Raw genomic sequence first — 14,860 nt, forward strand, 5'->3', positions numbered from 1 at the left:
CCACATTTTAGAATGAAACGGCAACACTTCTATTGGCAGATCCTGTAGCAATGTGTAGTAATAGGAGCAGTAGAAGTTTGGTTTCTTCCCTTATTACAAGAGGCAACATGTTTGTTTTTATACACCCCCCTAAAATAATCTTCATATAACAATTACTTTACTTAAAACCATTCTGAGCACGTAACATTTTTAAAAAGTTAGGCTACAAATAAAAGACTACAAAGAAATTCAATTCTTTTCCTCAGGGACTTACATTTCATTTCAATTAAACTTTTACTAAAACAAGTCAATAGATGTGTCAGAAATATTCAGATAAAGAGAAGTAAGAAAGGAAAGAGGGGAGAGAAACAACACAAAAAAAAAAAAAAAGTATTCGGGTAGAAAAACTGATTAAGTCAATAATTCACATGACACTCGCTTCGACACGTCACACAAACACCGTCATTTCCCTAAAAAACACTTTAGTGGCTCAGCGGCGCTCCCTAGCCGTCCAGTCACTGTTAATGACTGGCGACCGGACTCTGCTGCACGCAGACGCCCACCATGGGACTGTCCTCCCGGTCGCTTCCCCCCGCCCCTCCTCCCCCGCCACCCGCCGCCGCCGTCGGTCCACCACCGGATGAGTCCGCTGCCGATTGCTGCCCGAACGCATGGAAGAAGCGTCCCACGGCGGGCGCCAGCGGGGCTTCGCAGTCGAGGCAGGGTGCCCGCTGGAGGTAATAGTCCACCAGCTCAGGGGGCAAGGACGATGGCGGCCGTTGTTGTTGCTGCTGCTGCTGCTGGTGGTGGCGAGGGGCAGCCCGGTGGTGCGGGTGATGCCCATGGTGGAAGTGGGCCGGACGGGGGAACGGGCCCGCATCGCACTCCATGGCCGTCTGCGTGGCGGCACTCTGCGTGTAGCCCATGCTGTGGTGATGCGCAGCCGTCGTCGTCGGATCCGACCGCGCACGTCCTCCCACCACTGTGCACCACAAAACTTAAATTACAAAAGAAAAGACAACAATGGCAGACGGATAAAATACACTTCACCAAAAATATAAAGACAAATCTGCCAATACACAAGTGTTTCAAATACTTCTGAAGGTGTTATTCACCATTACAAGAGACTTGTGGGTTTCATACCAGGTAGAGGAACAGAAGATGCTCTCTCTGCTTTACAACAACTAGTAGAAATGTGTTTATAGATCTTAAGAAAGCATATGACAGGGTGCCAGGCAAGAGATATGGAGATGTATGAAGGCAAAAGAAGTTCCAGAAAAATATGTGAGGAATGTAATGGAAATCTATGAAACAGCAACAGCCCAAATTAAGAGGAGTGTAGGTATGACTGAATGATTCAAGATGGAAGTGGAGTTATATAAAGGATCAGCTCTCAGCCCATACCTATTTTACCTGGTAATGGATGATACCATGAGAGATGAGAAGAGAGAAGCACCACAAAGTATGATTTGCAAATGATGCTGTCCAGTGCAAAGAATGCTGGGATAAGGTGGAAGAATGGAGGGAAGTATTCAAAGAACACATTTTGGGATTTGGGGAAAGGTGTGCATTCCACATTCCACACAGTGCACAGATTGACACACATTGTCAAACACAGTACAAAACGTGTAGGCTCTGTAATAAAGTAGGAGGTTTTGTGATTTAATACATGATATGATGCTCTTGTTGGGCTGTGGAGGTTTCTTATCAAAATGCTGAACACTGGCGCCCTAAGGTGTCCCATTTCCAGACATGGGCTCTCTCTTGAAAAATGTGTAAGTTTTGTCATCCTGCACAACATACTAAGTGTTGTTAGTGTTGTTTTGGATTTTCCTGTATAAAGCAGTGGTTAGACTACCAATGTTGTATAGTGCAGAGACATGGGCGATTAAAAAGGGCTCAGGAAAGGAAATGACAAGTTGAAAAAATGAGGATGCTAAGATGGATGAGAGGAACCAAATGCATCTCAGAGAAACACTACTGAGCAAGAAGATCTAGGAATGGAGACTAAGAATTTTGGACCAGAAGAACGATGGAGTGACACTGGAAGAATGAAAATGAGAAGGAAAAAAAGTGAAAGAGGACAGCAGAAAAAAAAGGTTGGAAAAAAGTAGGATGCCCAAGATAGCAAGGAATGGCAAAGAAGTAAATGCCAAACCTATGTAGAAATGAAAAAAGAAGGAGAAGAAGAAGGCTGGTGGGTTTCTGTACATAAACAGGACAAACAAAGATCACATTAGAAGCTAAAGATCCAATGTGAGTAGGCTGTACCCCAAATACAATACTTGGAAATTTTCATGCCCTTTCGAGCAAAGATGTGTGCAATAATGCCCCAGCACTTGTATAGAATTCCACTAGTCGTAAGATGAGAGGTTTGTGATTTTCATTTATTTGCATGCACAGTCAATGAGTTAGTTACTCTTCGCTTCAGAAGTGAAGATCATTACGTGAATGTTCATGTTTCTGTATCCAATGTTATGTTGTGTCGTGTAGGGTGTGTGTGTGTGTGTGTGTGTGTGTGTGTGTGTGTGTGTGTGTGACGATAACGAGTTATAGTTCAGTTCTTATGAGTTTCGACTTGACATTTGAGCGCTGCCTTTTGGCGAGACTTAGTGAATTAAGAAACAGCCAATCATAGGCAGCCGATCTCTCCGACATAGCACGTTAGACTAGTGTAACAGACAAGAAAAATGTTCCACCGATCAATACTATTTATTGTGAATGAATTATTGCACTAGTACCGGTTTCGGCCTCTCTTGGCCATCATCAGCTAGCACACAATATTTACAGTCATTAGACAAAATTACAAGGTGTTACGTTAGAGCATCCGGATGTCTAATGAAAAATGGAAGTAAAATATATTGCAGTATGTTGCGTTAAAATATCTCTGATTAAAAGTGGTGATGGTTATAATAAACTAAAACCTATTAAGTGTGCAAGGACATGAGTACATAAACACATTAAAATATATAGGCCACATCATAAGACACTAAAAAATATAGCACATTAAACACATTAAAACATAGTATATTTTAAAAATGTCTATTAAAATTTGAGTTCATGTTGCGAAGTATTCATTCTTCAATCCTCTTGTAGTTCTTGTGTTGATTAAGTTGTATTAGGTGATCATCGAGAATGTTCTATGGCTGATATACTTTGTATTGGTATGTTATAAGAACTCTTGTCATTAAAATTTGAAAAATTGAGTACTGTGCAATTCAACTGTTGATGTAGTTAATGTGTTTAATGTGCTATATTTTTTTAGTGTCTTATGATGTGACCTATATATTTTAATGTGTTTATGTACTCACGTCCATGCACACTTAATAGGTTTTAGTTTATTATAACCATCACCACCTTTAATCAGAGATATTTTAACGCAACATACTGCAATATATTTTACTTCCATTTTTCATTAGACATCCAGATGCTCTAACGTAACACCTTTGTAATTTTGTTTAATGACTGTAAATATTGTGTGCTAGCTGATGATGGCCAAGAGAGGCCAAAACCTGTACTAGTGCAATAATTCATTCACAATAAATAGTATTGATCGGTGGAACATTTTTCTTGTCTATTACATCGAATCCAATCAATACGGAATATGAAACGTATAAATAATAATACGTTAGACTAGTTCCGGTTACCAGTGTTGTCGATCTGTTGTTTTCTGTAACAACATGCTATCAGCTGTGTATTGTATTGTGCTCAGTTCTTTCTGCAGTCGTCAGTTCACTTGGTTATTCTTGATAAAACACCAACAATAGTGGCTAGAAACAATGAGCTGATTGAATGGTTGAAAGAGCACAATATTTTGGTTTGTGATAACATGAGGAAGAGAGGATCTCATGCATCATATGAAACAAAACAAGCCCTTCTACCCAGTTTATGTGGTGGATGAAATAGCCAGGAGGCATGGGCATAAAGTTGTTTGCCTTCCACCATATCATTGCCATTTTAACGTCATAGAACTGATTTGTGACTCTTCACAGTTTCAGAAGTTGAAAGACTTCTTTGGGAAGCCACAGGCCATGTTAGTGCGGAAGACTGGAGCAAGGTTGTGAGACAATCCAAGATAGGTGAAATTTGGGAGAAGGAAAGTATCACAGATGATTATGTTGAAGACTTTATTATCTCGTTAGGGTCAAGCGAGAGTGAAAACTCAAAAAACGATGACAATGCCGATAGTGACTCAGAAATGAGTGGTGTATTCCCTTTGTAGGATTTTATTCTTCCTCAGGAGAAGTTGAATCTATCAGCAACGCGAGCACTTCTAGATGGAGAATAGAAATTTTATTTCATTTTCTTGCATTTTATCTGTTCGAGCATTCATCTATTTTTATCTTACAGCCTTATCCTAAATATGTTGTGTGTTATTGTTCATCTTATGCGAGTTTTGCATGTTGCTACAAAGAATAATTGATTCTGGACTTATATTTGAGTATATACATTTCCGTTCGTGTCGTGTGTCAGCTGTTTGTACTCGTAACAATCTGGCACCAATGTCTGACTTCCAGTTAACTGTCAAGTCGAAACTCATAGAAACGGAATTATAGGGAGAGGATGAGAACCTGTGCAGACACATAACCAACTTCATTCAAATGGGGTCAGCTCGAGGCTTAATAAACATCCCCATACATCAGATGAATCACCATTGACAGCGTCATATGCCTTCACTCCCTATGAGCACTGTAGTGAGGTTTGTAATGGAACCCAGGCTTTTGAAATACATTCAAATAATAAAGAATTTCATATCACCCCCCCCCCCCCCCCCCTCCTGCCCAGCCAGCCAACATTCTGAAGATGGAAAGTTTGTCTATCAATGGAAATCAAACCGGTTAGCCATGGAGTTATGATTATTCATGTTGTTATGATTATGGAAAGTTTCATCCAACAGCTGACTTCTTTTTTTACAGAATACTGTTGACTGCAACTGCAAGCTCGCTGCATTAGTTCTGCTGCACTTTGACTCAGTTTCACTTGTTGTTGTTGTTGTTGTTTGGGTCATCAGTCCATATACAGGATTGATGCAGCCCTCCATGCCATCCTATCCTGAGCTAAGCTTTTCATTTCTATGTAACTACTACATCCTGCCTACATTTCCCTCAAAAACTAAATGAACAAGTCCTGGGTGTCTTAACATGAGGGCTATCATTCTATCTCTTCTTCAGGCCGAATTCAGCCTAATTGTTCTCCTTTCACCAATTCGATTCAGTATCTCTTCATTTGTGATTCAGTCTCTCCATCTCATCTTCAGCATTCTTCTGTAATACCACATTTCAAAACCTTCTATTCTCTCCCTTTCTGAGCTAGTTATTGTCCATGTTTCACTTCTATTCAAAGCCATGCTCCAAACAAAAGTCTTCAAAAACATGTTTCTAATTCCTTTATCATTATTCAAAGTGAGCAAATTTCCTTTCTTAAGAAAGGCCTACCTTGCTTGTGCTAGTCTGCATTTTATGTCCTCCTTACTTCTGCCATTAGTTATTCTATTTACCAAGCAACAATATTAGTCTACTTCCTTTACGACTTCATTTCCTAATCTAATATTTCCTGCATCATCTGACTTCGTTCGACTGCACTTCATTACTTTTATTTTAGATTTATTTATTTTAATCTTGAACTCCTTCTCCGAGACTATGTTCATAGCATTCAGCAATTTTTTTGGCCTTTTAAATTTAATATGGCAAAAGAATACACTGTTACAATAGTTCCAATACATGAAAAATAGTAGTAAATTTAAATATTTATAAATTAGGACTGATCAATGACTAATTGCAGTACAATTAAAGTTGAATATCCAATGTTCTTAACCAGTTCATAGCTTCATCGCTGCCTTCGTGGATATCCTTCATTGTGTCATTAAATTTACGGAGTGGGCACTCCATGACAATGTGATGGGATGGTCTGAGGCATATCTGAACAGTTACAGTGAGGGTCCTAGACGATCTCCCATTTGTGTTTCCATAACTTACATCTGCCATATTGGGTTCTGATTCTGTTAAATGATGTCCAGACTTTCCTTGGTAAGTTGAAACCAGGAGGCTGCTCAACTGGATCCAAGATTAGACCTAATCTATCCAGGTTAGAAGCTTTCCACCTGTTGCATCATGCTGCATTTACATTAAATTTATCTTGAACCAGTCTCTTGCCTAGTAGCCAAGGATAGATTTTAGCCTAAGATTGTCATATGAGCAGTCTTGATGTAGTGGTAGGAGAGGATTGTTGCAACACTTAAGCCATTCTTTCTTCAATGCCTTTTGTCTTTGGAGATGTGGAGGAAAGATGTTTGAAAGAACTCGTAACATTCTAGAGGTGTGTTTTGATAGTTCCTGATATGATCCTCATTGTTTCATTTAGCTGGGTGCGTATCATTGCATGGGCACTGTTAAGCTATACTGAACTACAGTATTCAGCTACTGGATACACTAAGGCAATTGCTGTAGTTTGAAGGGTAGATGAAGTTGGACTCCAGCCTGTTTCTGATATTTAGTGCAAGATGTTATTGCGGATTTTGATCTTGGCAGATGTTTTACGTAGATATTCACTATAAGTCAAGGAATGATCCAGTAAGATACCTAAATATTTTGCGTGTGGACTGAACTTTATTATATGATCATTGAAATGAACTTGAGGAATATAGCTGGCTAGCCTATTGCTCAGATGAAAGCAAATGACCTCTGTTTTGGCTAAGTTCAGTTTTAGTTGCCAAATTTTGAAGAATTTATCGATTCTGGAGAGATCTTCAGCGAGTACACTTTCAGCTGTAACAAAATCATCAGAGTGGACTTTCAAGGCAAGGTTGTCAGCATATATAAATTTCCTAGCATTAGTGGGAGGAAGATCTGCTGTGTATATGTTGAAGAGCAACAGAGCTAGTACCGATTCCTGAGGTAGTCTATCATTCAATTTGTAAGTCCTACTTACGTTACCATGTAGGTGCACTTCAATCATTCTGTTGACTAACATGTTTTTCATCAGAGTTGTATTTCACAAATTTGAGGATCATTCCTTTCTGCCAAACTGTGTCTTATGCAGATTTCATTTGCTAGATCTGCTCCAGACTCAGATAAAATATCAATATCATCGGCAAATCTCCATGTTTTTATTTCCTCTTCCTGGACTGTGATTCCTTAGCAAATTATTCTTGATTTCCTGTACTGCCTGTTTTATATATACATTGAAAAGGAGATAGGACAAACTCCAGCCTTGCCTCAATCCTTCATGACTTGCTACTTCTTTTTCATAAGTCCTCGATTCTTATCACTGCAGACTTATTTTTGTACAGACTGTAGGTAATCCTTCTTTCTCAGTACCTGATTGTGATCACCTTCAGACTCTCAAATAACTTGGTCCTATCATATTATTGAATGAATTTTCTAGATCTATGGATGTCATCGTCAAGGGCTTGTCCTTCTTAATTCAATCCTTTAAGATCAGAAGTAAAGTATTGCTTCACGTGTTCCTATATTTCTTCTGAAGCCAACCCGGCTTCAACTTGTCTTTCCATTCTTCTGTAAATAATGTGTGTCACGATTTTGGAATCACAAGATACTAAACTAATGGCTCGGTAGTTATCACATTTGTCAGTATCTGTTTTTTTTATGAATCGTTATAACAAACCTTCTGTCTAAAACCACATGATACATCTCTGTCAGACATCTTACACTAAATGAAATAACCCTGCCATGCTGGTTTCTTTTAAGGCTGTCAGTAATTCTGAGGGTATGTCATCTATTCCAGGTGCCTTGTTCCTATTCAGGTCTCCAATTTTATCAACATCAACGGCCTCTTCTTGTTCTAGAACCATATCACATTATTATTTACTTAACTGGTCACAGTGGACCACTTGAGTCATTGCACATTCACTTTCTCTTTGAAGGTTGTACTGCTTGGTTATTGTGATCTGCCTCTAATCGTAATTTACTCAATTAGTCTGAAATTGCTATAGCCTTCTATTGTGTCATTTCTTCTGAAAATTTGTGAATCTTAAAAAGGATGTTTATTTTTCTTCTGTGCATCCATTTTGAGTCCAACTGGTTTCAGATCTCGCTGAATTTCAGGGATCCATTGGCCTCCTGTCTTCTTTCCAAGATTTCTCATCATTAGTTGTCATACAAGCTGATTTCCTGGCAGTCACAAGATGTGAAAGTAATAGGAGATTTTCTTCTTCATTGCGTTGGGGTTTGGGTCAATCTCTCGATAGTTTCATTAGAAAGTATTCTCCAGACAAGCATTTCTTATTGCATGTTGACCAGGTTAGAAATTGGAATTTTTTCATTTTGCTAGTTCTATTTATCCATGTTTCATTCTCATTTAAGCTGTGTGTGATGATTTCTCCAATATATTTAAAATTGTAAACTATGTTAGTTTTTGGACCATTTATGAAGACTTTATTTATGCTCAGGGATTTCATGGGTATGATCTCAGTTTTCTCCAAGGATATAATACTATTTTTAGGGTAATTTGTTCAACATTGGTGATCTACTTGATAGAATTGTTGAATATATTTCTGTCATTTTTCTGCCTTGTCTTCTTTCCCTGTCAAAGGAGACTAACATCCCATACTACAAAACTGTAACTCTTCCAGAAGCCATTTAAGCTTGTGAAAACCTGTTCCAAATTAAAAATGAAAGAGCTGATCAGCTCCTCAAAATTTCATCAGAACTTGCACAAATCTTGTGAAAATATTCAACAGAAAATAGCATGATTTTTTCAGAATGATTTCCGACAAATAAGCTGCGTCATGAAGATGGTTTTCTGTGGTTTCCCATTTTCATGCCAGGCAAATGCTGGGGTTGTACCTCAATTAAGGCCACGGCCGCTTCTTTCCCAATCCTAGGCCTTTCCTATCCCATCGTTGCCATAAGACTTATCTGTGTTGGTCCGACATAAAGCAAATTATTAAAAAAAAGAGACCACTATGTGGTATGTTCCAAGCTGTCAGTGGAGGGATGAATAAAACATGAATTCAAGAGGATAAATTTCTAGTTTTCATTTATAGGAGGAATTAGGGATTGGAATAGTTTACCAAGGGAGATTTTCAACTTTTTTTGGAAATTGTTTAAGAAAAAGACTATGTAAACAACTGGGCGACAGCCTTAAATGCAGATCAGTGGTAATAAGTGAATAACAACAACAACAACAACAACAACAACAATAATAATAATAATAATAATAATAATAATAATAATAATAATAATAATAATAATAATAATAATAATAATAATAATTGTACAGCCTCAGCTACAGTGTTGCAGACATTTTGATTTGGTGCCATTTAGGCTGCCAGCGTGACAACTTTAATGTTCTGCTTCACCCTATCAGACGGCAGAAAGACCAAAACAATGTTGGGTGTACTATGGCTGAATTTTAATTATTTTGTTGGGTAAACACAAATGTGTCAAAGATCTTTTACATGTTGACATTGTACTACAAGGCTGCAAGGAGTTATCCTGGTATTAAGGAGCATTTAAGTTGCTCTAAATGACCAACAATGGTATATGCAGTTACCCCACGTTATGCCATCCTAAAACATCACAAGTGTGCTTGCTATTAACAGTGTCCAAGATAAACGGTACTCCAGATTATTTCCAAACAAAAATGTTGCTGATGATTGCGGACTTTGATCTACCGTTCAAAAAACCGACTACCTAAGTTTTTGAAGGAGGAGCGTAATTTTTTTTTTCCCCCCAGCACAAGATCCTAAAAGAACAATGTAATCCCAGGGAATCTTCAGTTGTAATAACTGAATGAAGCATCAGCATAATCCAATTCCACTAAATGGTAAAGAAACCCACAAATGACAGTAACAGTGATATACTACACTTACCTCACATAAATTATTAACCAACTCTGTAAAAGACGAGAGCATATTTACAATCAGAGAAATTCTTTTTTGGTTGTTCAGGTGGGACGATCGGGGTTGTATATATTCCACAATTGCAAGAGGGAATTACCTTTGTATCACACAATAGAATCTTGCATTTCTGAAACACTGCGTGGTTAGGAAAAAAAAAAACTACTATGCAATATGGTCAGAAGAGGACACCTGAATTTTCATCCAAGTTCTAAATATTATGCACCACTATGCAACTGGCAACTATTTATGAATTTGTCTCTTTTTTTTGTGACTCATGAGTTTGTAGCCCTATGGGAAATTCAATTTACGTGAGAATTTTTGCAAGAATTTTAACAGGTTGTTTTAATAGATGACAAGAATATTTAATACTATTCCATCTGACAATCAAGGAGGCCTCTTAGATGGACATAGAAGAAGAATGAAGAATGTATGGGTTATTATCCATGAAGATGAATTCTTCTCTGACAAACTGGTAATAGTTTCACAAAAGGCTCCAAGGAGTTATCCTGGTATTAAGGAGCATTTAAGTTGCTTTAAATGACCAACTGTGGTAGATGCAGTTACCCCACGTAATGCCATCCCAAAACATCACAAGTGTGCTTGCTATTTACAGTGTCCAAGATAAGCAGTACTCCAGATTATTTCCAAACAAAAATGTTGCCAATCATTGTCCAGGAACAAGTCAAATGTAATATTTAAAGTTAAACAATAACTTGTCAAAGTCGAACAGTTCATCCTATATTGTATTGTGCCCATGTACAAGTACTCAATGATGATGATGATGATAATGATGATTATTTGCCTTGGCATGACCACCATGAGTGAAGATGCATCATGTAACCTGTTTGCGTAAACAGACATCATCATATGGACATCAATAGAACTCCTTATTCAGAATTATAGCATTGGTATTAGGGTTCCTCTTCCGAGTCAAAAGTTGCAGATAACAGTCATCAGTAGTAGTTGTAGCCCGGAGAAAATTGTACACTGTAAATCCTCAACACAACATACATTTATGCAATGATTTCATGTTTGACTTCATTAATATAAATCACTGTTTCATGTCCAGCAAAGACAGTCTTCTCTAGTATAAAACGACTAAGAAGACATAATGAAACTTAAACAAGGGCCTTCTCACCATAGCCTAATTTCCATACAGCACTCACTAGAGGAAGTAGATGCTTCCTTCTGGATGGTACAATTTCAGAAGGTGTGCACGGTTTCTCATTCTTTTGAGGTAGGGCTCTGTGGAGGTTTGATTTAATTTACAGCCAGTTTAAGAGACTACTCAACTTACATAACATACCCATAAAACATCAGATGCTACTGAGAAGACTTACTTATTCAAAGTCTGTTGCTCAATTTGAGTATCATGATCTTGTGGACTATTTTTCAATGGCACCTGTTATTTCTTACCACATAGTCCTCTTTTCTGCCATCCTCGTGCATCACAGGAAAGGAATGATGTGTTTAATCTGATCCATGTAACTTGTTAGAGCACTATCCAACTTCTTTGGCCTTCAACTATCCTCTGAATTATAATTTTGGCTAAACCATCTTCACCTTATTACATGCCTGAAGTACTTCGGCAATGTACTACTGTAGTTACGAAGTCATCAATCTTTTCGAGGGTTCAGTATTCTGATGAACAGAGGAATACGGAGAACAGTACAGGCTCTTGAACAAATGTACTAGAATTCTATTTGAAATTCAAGGAGGGGATATTCCACCTGATCAATACAATATTATTTTAAAATTCAATTATATTTTATATTGAAACACAGCCCTAGTTTCGGCCCTATGAATGGGCCATCCTCAACTGAATACATACATAGTCTTGAATATTAAAATAGCACTCTTCAATAATTCAAAGATTGTATCACTGTTGTTTTTAAAATGTTCACTTAATTATAAAACTGGGGTTTTAAAACTTGCTTTGCACTAAATATTTCTTCACAAATTGTGCACATGCTCATCTTAAGTAAGTATGTAGAATATTGCTATACCACTCAGCTGAGTATAGCCTATTCATAGGGCCAAAACTAGTCCTGTGTTTGAATATAAAATATAATAAAATTTTAAAAGAATATTGTATTGATTAGATGGAACAAATCCCCTCTTGAATTTTAAATAGAATTAAGGAATCATCAATACGGACAACATGAAGTTAATATATGATACAAATGTACTACGGTTGGAACTTTCATAGTGACAACTATTTACTTACTACTAAGACAAAAGGGATGCCTGTGTGAAACGTCTACAGTCCTTAATGTGGTCACCAACACCATCTACAACTCACTGCCAGCGAAGTGGAAGTTGTAGAATCCCTGTAGTAGTGCTGTTTTGTTCATGTGGAGCAATCTACTACCCGCAGAATATCTTGAACAGCCTGGAAGCGAATACCACTAAGTGGTTCCTTCATCTCTGGGATAAAGTCATAACCACAGGGGCTTGAATCTCGTAACTATGGCGAGTGGAAAAGCACTTCCCAACCCAAGTGACCATACAAATTAGCTACAGGATGTGCCACATGTTCTGGGATTTATTCTGTAACACGATGGGAGGGTTCCGCAGAAAGTGTTGAAGCTTTCTTCACAACACTGGTCTCAGGTTATGCTCCGAAAAATTACGTAAATACTGTGCGTTAACACATGGGTGACGGGCAGCGAGAAATCTCATAGTACGCTCGCCAGTGGTAGGTGACGGGGCCCGAGAAATCTTGGTTTTATTCACAACATTGTTTTCGGTCTTCCTGTGACATCTCTTGAACATATCTTGAACTATTTTGGACATGCACATTGAGTAGAATAAATCGTAGATGTATATCTGCCACGTTTCTTTTATTTACGGCCTCTTTTATTCTTTGATTTAGTTTCAAAATGTCGACTTTCTTTCTGCCGGTTCAGTCAATGACAAGATGGAGCGCCCGCGGAATACAGTGTTAGCTGACAACGATATTTTAGAAGAATTATATGCCGATGATCGTTCAAATGGAAATAGTCTAATGAATTAGTGGAAACCGAATGTAAGAGTGATAGTGGAAGTGATATTCAAGCCTCTACAGGCCATAATTTACCTAATGTACTTATTTATTCAAGTGATTTTGACGACGACAACGATGTAAACATTAATGATGTGTTAGGGATTGACGCTGAATATGGTTTTGTAAAGGCAGATCCACTACTACTAGGGGCATTGGAGAGTACCCATACCAACTTTTAAGATAAAATATTGAGTGGTTTAATATTTATGTACATTTTTATAATCAAGTGCACCCTAGTATGCTTAGTAGAAAAATGTCCAGTCCACAGGGTATGTGACAAGCTCAAGCATCCGGTTAACATTCGTCCTTGTGGTACATCATGAGTTAGGATGGCACCATTGCAGTCGTAGACAAGAATCTCCATAACTTCCACATCAGCAGGGTTTTGACGAAATTTTGTTTTGCACAGTGACCCATAATGATGCTACTCACTGGATTGGTGCTTAAGTTCAGGTTCATACAATCTAGCTCACGTCTCACCAAGTGCAATAATACTGCATAAGGCAGTATCTTCTTTGAAAACATTGCGCTCCAAGCAAGTTCGGGCGTTGTTGTACCATAACCATCGCTGCGCTTTCATAAACTCATGGGGAACCTGTCATGATGCAGTTTTTTGCATAATCAAGGGCTTCTTTAGAACATGCAGCTCAGTCACATGGAATAATTCTGCCTTGTGACAGAACTCATTTATCATCTGACGTTTATCAGTGTATAGTGGCATCAGCCTGTACTTCCTCTTCACCAATAACAGATCAATTATATTGGAATTTGTCACAGGTGTAAAAAAGGTATTGAAAGTGGAAAGTGTTTATTAAAGACTTTATTTGTAAACTTTCCGTAGGACTTACTGTATGATCTGAAGTGTGTCAATATGGTTTTTTTTTTTTTTTTTTTTTTTTTTTTTTTTTTTTTTTTTTTTTTTTGGTAACGACCTAACCTGTACAGTGTAATATTTCATAACATATGGTATTTGTAAATAGTAGATTTCAGTTCTGTACTTACTGGAAGTATCCAGAAATGTTACATGAATTTTTGAACAGGGTGTGTTGCATTTTGTTGGTTATGTCTTATAGAATATATTTTCTGACTGTTCTGGAACTGGAAGGTTCGCGAGCGTGTGTATTCGAGAATGTTATTTAAAGTTTGCGACTGAAAGTAGGAGTTGTGATTGGTGAGCCTGGGTGACAATAGGCGGGCTCATGCGTTCTGATTGGCTACTCCAAGGCCAGGGTTTACCTTTATAAAGAGAGCGAGGCAGCATTTCTGTCTGTCTTGGTCTGTCTGTGGTCTGTCAGCAGTCTATCTGGTTGTCTGAAGTTTTGACGTCATCTCGCTACCGAGATGGACCTCCTTGTGGGTAAGCACTCTTGATTTCCGTTCCAGCTTAAATTTCCTGTAATGTTTGCTTGCCTTTTCATATAGGAGTCTACTCTAACCTCACCTAGATTCGCCACTTAATTATTTATGATGCCTTAGCTTTTCAGCTGGGCTTGCCTGTTTGTTTTCGAGGCATTCCCCGTTCCTTGTTTCGCTAAATATGTAAATTGTAGTTTAATATATTTACCTTGGGGTTTAGCCTCTGGTAGTTCCGTGTCACTTGATGTACGCCAGAGTTTTTGAAAAATACGTTTAACTTCACTGTAAATTATAATAGCGTATTACGTTTCTTCTTACTTACTAAATTGCATTGTACAACTGGATTTGTCACTAGATGTATAGTTTGTTTGAATCTTTGAACTTGTAGGAAGCTATTGTCGAAGAACATGTATTAATAATTGGTGTGTGTCAGCCGAACATGTAGGTTGTATTTTATTATCGTTATGTGTCGGTACCTTCCGCATGGCGGAATTTGTCCGGAATTTACTTGTAAAATCCATTTGTAAATAATATTTTAAAAATTAAGGATCACGGTTGATTATTTCTGAATCTACGACCTAAGCCATATCAATGCCTTTGGTAGGTTCCCAGCCTCT

The 14,860-nt window shown here is 38.0% G+C and overlaps 1 protein-coding gene across 3 annotated transcripts in view; it reads right to left on the minus strand.

Moving 5' to 3' along the window:
* Positions 1–217: 217 nt before the first annotated feature.
* The window catches only part of mnb (minibrain), a 657,539-nt gene continuing 642,896 nt past the window's right edge, over positions 218–14,860 (minus strand). For 2 of the 3 annotated variants that reach the window (XM_067155254.2, XM_067155251.2), the window contains one exon: positions 218–976. In XM_067155254.2, coding sequence (XP_067011355.2) covers positions 501–976 — 476 coding nt within the window. In that variant the 3' untranslated portion in view covers positions 218–500. The remainder of the gene's footprint in view (positions 977–14,860) is intronic. The other variant, XM_067155253.2, reaches the window with a different exon arrangement.

This window comes from Anabrus simplex, chromosome 11 (assembly GCF_040414725.1).
Source record: "Anabrus simplex isolate iqAnaSimp1 chromosome 11, ASM4041472v1, whole genome shotgun sequence".
NCBI classification, from domain to species: Eukaryota; Metazoa; Arthropoda; class Insecta; order Orthoptera; family Tettigoniidae; genus Anabrus; species Anabrus simplex.